At 38.2% G+C, this 12,146-nt stretch overlaps 1 protein-coding gene and 1 non-coding gene across 3 annotated transcripts in view; one reads left to right on the forward strand and one right to left on the reverse strand.

The window, feature by feature from the left end:
- The window catches only part of MFSD14B (major facilitator superfamily domain containing 14B), a 56,619-nt gene extending 46,064 nt beyond the window's left edge, over nucleotides 1–10,555 (forward strand). For both annotated transcript variants that reach the window (XM_053578023.1, XM_053578030.1), the window contains 5 exons: nucleotides 1,656–1,727; nucleotides 3,110–3,222; nucleotides 5,225–5,322; nucleotides 7,623–7,765; nucleotides 8,819–10,555. In XM_053578023.1, the coding sequence (XP_053433998.1) occupies nucleotides 1,656–1,727; nucleotides 3,110–3,222; nucleotides 5,225–5,322; nucleotides 7,623–7,765; nucleotides 8,819–9,070 (678 nt within the window). In that variant the 3' untranslated portion in view covers nucleotides 9,071–10,555. The remainder of the gene's footprint in view (nucleotides 1–1,655; nucleotides 1,728–3,109; nucleotides 3,223–5,224; nucleotides 5,323–7,622; nucleotides 7,766–8,818) is intronic.
- A 1,271-nt stretch (nucleotides 10,556–11,826) lies between these two features.
- LOC128580271 (small nucleolar RNA SNORA72) lies at nucleotides 11,827–11,959 on the reverse strand. The gene has a single exon (XR_008378577.1). It is a non-coding gene; the product is annotated as a small nucleolar RNA SNORA72 (small nucleolar RNA).
- Nucleotides 11,960–12,146: the final 187 nt, after the last annotated feature.

The raw sequence follows: 12,146 nt of genomic DNA on the forward strand, positions 1-12,146 counted from the left end.
TCACTTAAGCCCAAGACTTTGAGGTTGCTGTGAGCTGTGATGTCATGGCACTCTACCGAGGGTGACTTTGTCTAAAACAAAAGAAAAAAAAGAATGTATAAAATAATTTGTAAGGTCCTTTTCTTGAATTTTATAGAATTTCAGTATAGGGAAAAATAAACTTTTTTTTATGTAGAGACAGAGTCTCAATTTATCGCCCTTGGTAGAGTGTCGTACCATCACACAGCTTAACAGTAACCTCCAACTCCTGGACTTAGGCGATTCTCTTGCTTCAGCCTCCCGAATAGCTGGGACCACAGGCAACGGCACATGGCCTGGCTATTTTTCTGTTGCAGTTTGGCTGGGGCTGGGTTTGAACCCACTACCCTCGTTATATGGGGCCAGCACCCTACCCACTGAGCCACAGGTGCCGCCCCCAAAATAAACTTTTTTAAAACTTAAAAGTTTTAAGAATTTCAGCAATACTGTTAAGGTCATACGCTTAGAAATCATCATTGAGTGCTCATTAGAATTGCTATGGGAGTTTTTAAAAACATACCTAGCCATACCCCCAGAGAGTCTGATTTAATTGGTCAGCAGGTTCCAGCAACTCATTGCTTCCCTCTCCTCTCTTTCCTACCCTCCTCTTCCTCTTCTTCCCTTTTCCTTTGTCCACATGATTTTAATGTGCAGCCATCTAGAATTGAGAGCTGTTTGCTTTCTGTATAATGAGCAATTCTGTATTGTCAGCATCAAAAAGTCAGATCATTTTCTTTTAAATTCTATTATTTGATATTATATTTGTCAATTTGTGGGTTGCAGATGGAGAGAGAATATGAAGCAATAGGTGGGCATGTAATAGCAAATATTATCTAAAAATTACACAATTTAAATTTTGTCTGCTAATAATGATTTCTTAGAATTACTGGGGCCAGGGGCGTGGCTCACACCTGTAATTCTAGCACTCTGGGAGGCCCAGGCGGGTGGATTGCTTGAGCTCAGGAGATGGAGATTGGCCTGACCAAAAGCAAAACCCCTTCAATACGAAAAATATAAAAAGTAGCTGGGGCGGTGCCTGTGGCTCAGTTGGTGGGGCACCGGCCCCATATGCCGAGGGTGGCGGGTTCGAGCCCCGCCCCGGCTGAACTGCAACCAAGAAGTGGCTGGGCATTGTGGCGGGCGCCTGTGGTCCCAGCTACTCGGGAGGCTGAGGCAGGAGAATCGCTTGAGCCCAGGAGTTGGAGGTTGCTGTGAGCTGTGTGATGCCATGGCTCTCTGCCGAGGGCCATAAAGTGAGACTCTGTCTCTACAAAAAAAAAAAAGTAGCTGGGCATTGTGGCAGTTGCCTGTAGTCCCAGCTATGGGGGAGGCTGAGGTGGGAAGATCCCTTGAGCCTAAGAGTTTGAGGTTGCTGTGAGCTATGATAATGCCATGACACTCTACCCAGGGCAGTGAAGTAAGACTTTGTCTCAGGGAAAAAAAAAGAAGAAGAACTTATTTATATAAAATATACATAAATCACTGGTTAAATAAGGGTCAGCTTTCAGCACTGTCTTAATTTGCCATAGTTTTATCAACTTTCAACTGTTTAACTATCCTATCATTTTAATAGAATGTAATGTTTAATTTTTTTAGAAAATCTAATTTACTAAAATGTTTTTTTCCTTTTTTTATAGGTCATAGGTTTTGGCTCAGTTAAAATTGCAGCATTCATAGCTATGGTAGGAATTCTGTCTATTGTGGCTCAAGTGAGTATCATTTTACCCATACATTTACTTCTGTAAACACTTTTGTCTTGATAACCATAGATTCACACGAAGCTGCATAAGAAAGTACAGGAGGTTATTCCCTGAACTACAACCTCACAGTTCCTTATCCCCTGTCATAGTAACAACTTATACAACTATGGTATAATATCACATCCAGGAAACTGATGTGGATATGGTCCTCAGAACCATTTCTTTTTAAGTAAAATGTTGAGGTTATAATTTAGGAGGAATTTTATGTAACTTTCAATACTTTAGGGTATTTGTTGTAACCTCTGCTAGGTCAATTCTTTTATTTGCTTTTGTAACAACCAAAATTATAAATAATTATAACCTAACTCTAAATATTGCAAAATTAACTTAACCAGGATAATATTTCAGTGTTATTTAAATGTTAAAAAGTAAGTGTAGATGAAAACCAGCAATGAAAATCAATAAATGCCGTAAACCCTGCTGTCCCCAGGACTCAAGAAATGTGAACCAGTGCACTAGAATATATGCAACAAAAAGCAAGCATTTTACCTTGTAAAAAGCATTTCCATTATAAATACAGCACCACAAAAGGTGAAGCATGTGTCCTTCAGATTAATTCACTGTTGTGCTTAGGTAGATTGACTACATCATATGGGACTGCCCCAGAGGTGGTTTACCTGAAATGGCTGCAGGCCAAGTGGAGCTCCCTTCTGTGATAACTTTCTCAAGGAGAAATAAGAAGGCTTTGGAACTGCTTCACCCAAATAATAGGGACTGCATCAAGGCAGATGCCTTTTGTTTTTTTTTGTTTTTGTTGAACTGTATTTAGCAAATGTAAATTATGTTAAACTTTCAAGTTCCTCATGAGATTGGTTTGTGTTTTACAAATCCTGGTCATTTAGCCCAAAGTTGTCTTTAACTCTCTTTCATACTGTCCCAGCTATTTGTAGTTAGCAGAGTATTTATTTATTAAAAATCAAACTTAGATCAATTTCTACTTCATGAAACTGTAAACCTCCAGCAAATCCTATATATTCTATAAATATTCAGCAGTAGTTTGCAATTTACGGATAGGTAGTTGGCATTTCTCCAGAGAGACTGAGAAGTGTCCCTTTCAATCATGGTAGCTGATGAATAGCTATGATAACCTTTTGTACATCCCATTAGAGCACCATGTGGTAAATAGGGTTCTTGGTGAGGAATCTGAAGACCCTAAGCCCAGTTCAGCCCCTGAAACTCCAACCATATAGAGATACATCAGTAGTGGTCAGGTAGTGTGCCCTTAGAAGTCACAGTGGTAGGTCACTGGTCAGCAGTGAGTAGGCCTCACTTACAGTGCTTGCATTCATATTCTTGGTGGTTTCTTAGGGTTGTCTTTTTTTACTTTGCAGACGATCTTTCTTAGCATCTTGATGAGATCATTAGGTAATAAGAATACTGTCCTCCTTGGCTTGGGCTTTCAGATGCTCCAATTAGCCTGGTACGGTTTTGGATCTCAGGCCTGGTAAGTGTCACCCTTAGAGTCTCATGAACTGCCAGACAGGTATATCTCAGAGGATCTTGAGCTAGTTTGGTGTACTTAACATTGCAAAACTCTTAGGCTTTACTTTGGAGAAAGGTGAAGTTAGCTAACTTAGGATTTTTTATAAAGATTCTCTTCATGTCAGTGGGCTTTAACTGAATTGCTTAAACGAGTGTGTGTGTGTTTTTCATTAAATCATAATTGTGTACAGTACTGTATTTATGGGGGACAATGTGCTGATTTTATATACAATTTGGAATGCTTAGATCAAACTGGTTAACATAGCCTTCATCTCACTTATTTAATTGTTGTGTTTAGACATTTATACTCTACTCTTAATATATTTGACATGTACCCTTGCAATATGAACAATAGGTGAGGACCCACAGATTACCCTCCCTCCAGCCGGCCACCCCTTTCCCCTCCCCTCGCCTTCCTCTTCTCTCCTTCTTTCTAGGCTATAATTGTGTTTTATCATTCATATGAAAGTGTTGGTGATTATATATTGGTTTCATAATAGTACTGAGTACATTGGATACTTTTTCTTCCATTCTTGAGATACTTTACTAAGAAGAATATGATCCAGCTCCATCCATGTAAACATGAAAGAGAGTGTGTATTACTCTTTCCCCAGGTCCCTAATAAATTTCTGTGTCTACTTTTATTTATTTTGTTGCAGTTTTTGGCTGGAGCCAGGTTTGAACCTGCCACCTCCAGTATATGGGACTGGTGGTGCCCTACTCCTTGAGCCACAGGCGCATCTGTGTCTACTTTTTAAAAACACATTAGTTAGTTTTTAGGGACATCACATATAGTCATCAAAAAAACAGGAAAAATGACTGGATATAGCAGGCCTCATTTCTATTGTTAATCAAGTGACCTTGACGTAATAATATAATCTTTATAAAATATAGGATTTGAGGTAGATGAACATGAAAATCTCTTTCAAAACCATGTGTATCCTTCAGGTAGTTATTACTGCTTGCATGTTAGATTCTCACAAACTTGAGGGAAGGTCAAAATAAGTCCTGTGGAATAAGAAGAGAAGAAAGAATCCTAAATTCTGTTTTGTTATGTGGCAAGTTTTCCTAGGTGTCTGGTCACCAAATGTAGAGTGCCTTCTCCATTTTAGACCTTAGAGCTGGTCTTCATTTTGCACACATTAACAGATCACATAATTTAGAGAAACCGGAAGAGCTTTAGTGGTCAGTATTTAATTTGGAGAGCAGATAGATTTGAAATTCCAAATTTTATTTGAACCACTTCTCTTACTATGCAACTTTTTACCAGATTAATTATGTTGATTATTGTTCTTTATTTTGGTCTTGTGAACTTAGGTTCAGTGGCTGATTCATTCAAACTTATACAGTGTTGAAAGACTTGTCATCATAAAGGATTTTTCTTTTTCTGTTAAGGATTATCCACAAGGAAAGCCTGACCAACTCAATTGTAGGCCCGCTTGTGGCCTCCCTTTTACTAGCACACACTTAAGCCTGTTTCATTGAGAAAAAGGAACAAAGGTCTAAGGAAAGAAGGCTTTGTTTTTTTCAGTTGGCACACTATGCTCTATTGAGAGGTAACAGACTGCGTAGCTCAAGGGCAGTGTGAAAGTTCACATATTGAGAAATATGTGTACAAAGAAAGAGTAGGTAGTCAGTGGGGAAGATGTTTTATAGAAACAAAAGAAATGCCCTTGTGAACATCATTGAGCTTATGCGTAATGATGGTAATAGAGAAACCAGAGAGAAGAAAAGATTTTTGAAAGACCTTCTATCTCCATCTCAGCCCATGAAGTGGTGATTGGTGTTAACAGTGTGATGTGTAACCTTGTAGATTAAAAAAAATCCATTTTTAAAGAGAGAAAAATAAATAAAACTTAGTAGGGGAAAACAGGATGCATTTGTACTTTTGCCATTGATTATATTCTGAACAATAAGCTCCTTGGGGCTGGCCTGCTTCCTGACTGCAGCCTGTTCTGTCGTAGGATGATGTGGGCAGCAGGGTCTGTGGCCGCCATGTCCAGTATCACATTTCCAGCAGTCAGTGCTCTTGTCTCTCGGAATGCAGAGTCAGATCAGCAAGGTAAAGTTGCTGCCCTCTGGTTTTGTCCTTTAGCTGAGACTCCTTTGCTAGAAGCATGAGAAGCTCTGAGCTTTCTGTGTCTACAGCAGGAGTTGACAGTCATACGGTCCCTTTTCAAGGATATACCTACCCAAATAGGAAGATTCTATTTTCTTCCCTGCTTTTATGTAGCACTCATATTTTAAAAACCTGGACTTAGCAGTTTAGATTACTTGTAATTAGAAATAGAATTATCTGTTTTCAGTTGTTTTTTTTTTTTTTTGAGGCAGAGTCTCACTTTCTTGCCCTCGGTGGAGTGATACGGCGTCACAGCTCACAGCAACCTCAAACTCTTAGACTTAAGTGATTCTCTTGCCTCAGCCTTCCAAGTAGCTGGGACTACAGGCGCCCGCCACAGCGCCTGGCTATTTTTTTGTTGCAGTTGTTGTTTAGCTGGCCCAGGCTGGGTTCGAACCTATCAGCTTGGGTGTATGTGGCTGGCGCCGTACCCACTGAGCTACGGGCACTGATCCCCTTTTCAGTTTTGATTCTTGTTTTGTTCATTACCATCAGAATTACAAGACATTAACATACGTCTATTAAACAGTGAAAGACAAGTTAGCCATGAGTTATTTATTTATTTAATCACTTTAATCATTCAAATGTCTTTCATTTGGGATAACTTAAAGTCCATGAGCTTAATTTAGAAAATGGTTCTTTGAGAGAATAAAGAAAACATAAATCTATAGTTGTTGATAATTGGCTACAGAGTGGTAGGTAGGAGATGGGGTCTTACTGTGGCTCAGGCTGGTCTCGAACCTGTGAGCTCAGGCAATCCATTCGCTTTTGCCTCCCCAGTGTTGGGATTCCTTTCTTCACTTGAGACAGAGTAAGACTCTCACCCTGGGTAGAGTGCCATGTGCCATCAGAGCTTACAGCAACCTCAAATTCTTGGACTCAAGAGATCCTCTTGCCTTAGTCTCCCGAGTAGCTGGGACTATAGGCATGTGCTACCAAGACCAGCTAGATTTTTTCTGTTTTTAGTAGAGATTGGGTTTCTCTCTTGGTCAGGCTGATCTTAAACTGTTATCATTTCAAGTGGTTCCCACTGCTAGATTTAATCATTTGCCATTGCTTTCTAAGGTTTGCCTTACAGGAAGGAGGTAGAGAATTTTTAGAGGGAAAAATTTTTTCAATGCCTGAGAGCCCTTTTAAAAGTTAATAAAAAAATAAATTAGAAAAAGTAGTTTATTCATTGCATCTATTTTTCCATGTCAGAAATTAGCCATCTTAGGCTGGGCACTGTGGGTCAGGCCTGTAATCCCAGCATTTTGGGAGGCTAAGGCAAGAGACTCACTTGAGGTGAGACCAGACTGGGCAACATAGCGAAACCTCATCTCTCTAATAAAAAAAAAAATTAGCCATCCTTCTCGTACCCATTTTTAAATAGTATTACTTGAAGACGACAAATTCTGTATGTTATCACTGTCTACAGTAACTCAGTTGGCTGTATCCTTAGGGTGGTAGCTTGTCTGAAGTGCAGATGATTTTGAGTCATCCATGGAGGACTAACACTACCTTGGCATCTGATGGACAGTCCTGTCATTTGGGGCACGAATTTTTTTGGCCGTTTTGTGCTAATACATATTAATATATAGGTTTCTAAATGTCAGCTTACAAAACTATTAGAACACATAATATTAGGCTGTGTTCTATTGCACCATTTTTGACTTACAGAAACATTTATTCCATGTGTAGTTCAGGTGATTTTGAATTACAGAGAGACCAAGAAATCAGCACTACTTGGATTTTCAACAGGTCTATAGGGAAATGGGCCCAGAATGTAATTGTGAGGATGGAATGTGCCTGGGGAGATTGCTCTGTATTCATGTAGTCTGGGCTGCCTGAAATGAAAAGCATACTTTTATTGTAAAAGTACCATTAAATGAGTAAGGAAATTTCACCCTGCAGAAAAGTGGAAATTTCTTGAAATGGGAGAATAATTTTGCATTATATTTCTCATTTATAGGGAGATCTAGCTGATGTGAAGAATTCACCCCAACACAATCTTAAAACATCATTGTCATTTCACCTCCTTATAGACCTTAAGACCTTATAGACCTATAGCATTAAGTGAGCATAGCAAGAAAATAATTGTACAATGAAAGAATGATGGATGCAGTTTTCCTGAACTACTTTCTTCAGCATGTTTTCTACTCAGTATAGCTGAATCAGTGTGTCATGGTTGTAGGATGGTACCATCAGTTCCAAATATTGAGCTGCTTTCTGAGATTGGCTCACTTCTTTCTGTTCTGATTTAGGAGTTGCACAGGGGATCATAACTGGAATAAGAGGACTATGCAATGGCCTGGGGCCAGCACTTTATGGCTTCATATTCTACATGTTCCATGTGGAACTGACCGAATTGGGCCCCAAATTGAATGCTAACAATGCTCCCCTACAGGTAATTTGGTGATAAGTCTAGATTTGTAACAGTGGTTGTGTCTGATTATGGCAAAATCTTGTGATCTTAAATTTGTAAAGCATTCTTAAGTGTATATTACTGTTTATTTTACAGCAATGTTCATTGCTTCCTAGGATCAGGGAAGGGTCATTTTAGTGATTTACTACCTTTTTTTTTTTTTTTTTTTTTTTTTTTTTTTTTTTTTTTTTTTTTTCCTTTTTTTTTTTTTTAAGACAGAGTCTCACTCTGTCACCCTGGGAAGAGTGCCATGGAGTCATAGCTCACAGCAACCTCAAACTCCTGGGTTTGAGTGATCCTCTGGCCTCAGCCTCCTGAGTAGCTGGGACTAGGTGTGTACCACAATTCCTGGCTGGTTTATTTTTTATTTTTATTTTTTCTATTTTTAGAAGAGATGGGGTCTTGCTCTTGCTCCAAGTTGGTCTGTGAACTCCTGAGCTCAAGTGATCCACCTGCCTCAGCCTCTCAAAGTGCTAGGAATATAGGCATGGACTACCATGCCCAGCCAGTGATGTACTATCTTATGTAAAAAATGTATCAACTTTATTCAGATTCTATTTTCAACCACAGAATCGCTTTTCTATTCTGTAGCTAAGCCCAGCCTAAATAAAATATGAACTGACCTAAAAATCCAGCTTAAAATTAAGGTAGAGGTGTTTTTTTACTATTTATTTGAAATTTCTTCCTGTCTTCCTTCTAAATGGTATTTAGTATAGATTTCTGTACAAAGCTGGAATTAATGTTCATGTATAGAAGTACATGATTTGAGGTCACAAGATGATATATGTATATGCGCAACTATCACAGCCTTATAAGTTTGGTTAACCAATTTAGAAGTGGTACAAAAAGCAATGATTAGTTGCCCTCTGCTATATTCCAAATACCAAACTCTGTTAGAGTTTGCCTTGACATTTAATGAAGCATTTATTTATGAGAAAATGATTCACTGTTTGGTAGTATGGTCATCCACGACTAATGTTGAGGTAAAAATACTAACCAAATTCTTTGTCTCTATTTGTTTTTTATATTCATCAGGGAGCTGTCATCCCAGGCCCACCATTTTTATTTGGGGCATGTATAGTTCTTATGTCTTTTCTGGTTGCCTTATTCATCCCTGAATACAGTAAAGCCAGTGGAGTTCAAAAACATAGCAACAGTGGCAGTGGCAGCGTGACCAACACCCCAGAACAGGGCAGTGATGAGGACATTGAGCCACTGCTTCAGGACAGCAGCATCTGGGAGCTCTCTTCCTTCGAGGAGCCTGGGAATCAGTGCACTGAGCTGTAAACTGAGCAGAAAAGGAGATTCTGCAGATGCCATCTCTGACAACCCTGGAGGGAGCCACACCACATGGAGACATCCTGGTGCTGGAGGGGAGAAGCTAGCAGCATCCTTCAGGGCCAAGCTTAAGAAATGTTCCCCTCCATCCTTCCACCCTTGTTCTTCCTCCTCCATTTTTGTTTGTTTGTTTGTTTTCTTCCATTCTTTTTCTTTGTGTGCACAGGTAAGATTTGAAATGCTTCCTTGAAAATAATGTGAAACTTAAATGTAAAAAACAATGGCTTTCCTGTAATAACTCCAGAGTGAGAGTGACAGCAGTCTTTTCATGGCCTTCTCAGCAGAAGGTGCAGGATTGTTTTAGGACTGCCATCTCTGGCAAGATTGCAGGTAAAGAATTCCTTATTTTTTTTTTCCTTTCTGTTTGTCTGAATTTATTTTTTCTCAGTCCTTGGGGGTTGATAAGTGGTCACTCTTGAGTCACTCAGTATCAGGGATCTGTTTGTCTTTGTTCAAAGGTCAAAGGAAAACCTAGTTTTACTCTCCTTTTCTCTACTTCCAATTCTTGGCTAAAATGAGATTCAACATACATACATCTCTCTGGACATTAATAATGCTGATCAATGATCACCTTTACTACATAAAGGACACTTTTCTTATGAATTTAAAAATATAGAAATCACACCTCAGATTCCTGGACCTAGTGTCCTCATCAGTTCTAAGATGATTTTACAGAAGAAAACACATAAAGCATTCTGATAGCAACATAGAAATTGGAGGGTGTTTTTTTAACAATTTGAAAAGAAAGTTTTTTAACAATTTGAAAATTCCTAGATAAGGGTGAGAGTTAGTACCTAAATGCCAGTGGAGTTTATATATCCAAGTTCTGACTCACACTGTTTGCTCTTTCCCACGTCTCCTATGTCCTGCTTCTCATCCATCACACTCCTGCCTTAACTGCTCTGTAGTGTGCATTTGTTTTTAATTTTTATTTCAAACTGTTTATTTGACTTTAGAATCTCATGGGAATATGCACATGAAATTCCTTTCTAAAATATTATGGCTTAGTGAAGCTCAGTTTCACAAAAAGTGTCTTGCTAATTTTCGGAGGTGTTTTATGAACAAAGAAAACTTTACAGATTTATATGTATTTTGCTGCATCAGTAAATGGACCATTAACTAAGGCCTACCTTTAACAGAGCACTCCTTTGAAAGTTTTATAGGTATGACATATATGTAGATATTTGTAAGGGGTTTTAATTTTTTTTTATGGGGTGCTGTGTAAATCTTGTATTTATAAATGTAATGAAGGTGTTGACAGAAAAAAATATATACAACTTTTATAAAGGATTGTGTACTGACTGAATACATTTAAAAGAAAATATATTTTGAAACCTGTTCTGCTATGAACAGAGATAACATATCTTTTTACTATGCTGTTGGTTTTTAGGTTAAGCTTCCTAATGGATAATAAATTTGCAATGGATACTTTTATGTCTTTTGTGTTTTTTTAAAGCAAATAGTATCATTGCTCTTTTTGGTTTTAATTTAACTAAATTATTAATCCTTCAGCTAGTGCAGAACGATTTGTGTGTTTTCAAATTATTTTTAATAAACTATCTTCAAAATCTCCCTTCAAAAACATAACTCCATATGCTGTGCAACTTACAATGGCATTATGTCCTCATAAACCCATTATAAGTTGAAAATATTGAACTTGAAAATGTGTTTAATATACATTGAAAGCTTTAGCACCTTCAGTATTGGCACTGTAGAGTGTTGGTTGTTCACACCCTGATTGCATGGCTGATTGGGTTCACTGCTCCTACCAGCATTGCAAGAGGGCATATTATATGTCATAGCCCAGGAAAAGATCAAAATTCAAAATCTGAAATACAGTTTCTACTGAGTGCTTATCACTTGTACCATCATAAAGTTGAAAAACTGTTAAGTTGAATCATCGTAGTTAGAGTAGGGACAGAATAGTTTGTATACCTATGTTCAGTAGTAGCATTGTTCATACTGACTAACGAGGAATGAATAAGCAAAATATTTTAACATATACATGCAATGAAATAGTATTCTGACACATGCTATAAAATGGATGATCATTTAAGACATTATGCCAAGCGAAATACGACTGTCACAAAAAGACAAATACTGTACAGTTCCACTAATATAGGTACCTAGAATAGTCTCATTCATACAGCAGAGTGGTGGTCAGCAGTGGGTGGGGGACAGTGGGTAAAAGGTTTTACTTTGCAAGATGAGAAAAGTTCTGGATGGTGATGGTGGTTAGGTTGCACAATAATGTGAATATACTTAATGCTACTGAATTATACCCTTAAAAATGGTTATGGTAAGTTTACCACAGTTTTTTTTTTGAAACAAGAGTCTCAAGCTTTTGCCGGGTAGAGTGCTGTGGTGGCAAAGCTCACAGCAACTTCCAATTCTTGGGTTCAAGCGATCCTCTTGCCTCAGTTTTTCTATTTTTAGTAGAGACAGAGTCTCCCTTTTGCTCAGGCTGGTCTTGAACTTGTGAGCTCAAGCAATCCACCCACCTCAGCCTCCCAGAGTGCTAGGATTATAGGTGTGAGCCAATGCGCTTGGCTTGGTTTACCACAGTTTTTATTTATTTATTTTTTCTAGAAAATAAAAATACAATAATTTTATAAATCACTTAATGATGACTTGTGACTAAAGATAACCTAGACTCACAGCCATTGTACAATTACACAAATTGATCATGTAATAAATCAGACCTCATTTATCACCAACATTTATAAAACCAAACGTAGGAAAAGAACTAGGTCTGGGGGACACATGCATGGTTTTTATATAGTGAATGTTTAGCCTGTGCTGATTATTATAAAATCAAAACAGCGAGAATATTTGCAATACTACAGTTTTAAAAAGTAACGTTCGCCCTTTTAACTATTCCAAAGTGTAAAATTCAGTAGGTTGTAATATATTCACAAGGTTGGCTGAGTGGTGGGTGGATCTGTCTTTACTAAAAATAGAAAAAAGCCAGCCTTTGTGGTGGATGCCTGTAGTTCCAACTACTCAAGAAGTTGAGGCATGAGGA

This window comes from Nycticebus coucang, chromosome 2, assembly GCF_027406575.1.
Source record: "Nycticebus coucang isolate mNycCou1 chromosome 2, mNycCou1.pri, whole genome shotgun sequence".
In the NCBI taxonomy this organism is placed as follows: Eukaryota; Metazoa; Chordata; class Mammalia; order Primates; family Lorisidae; genus Nycticebus; species Nycticebus coucang.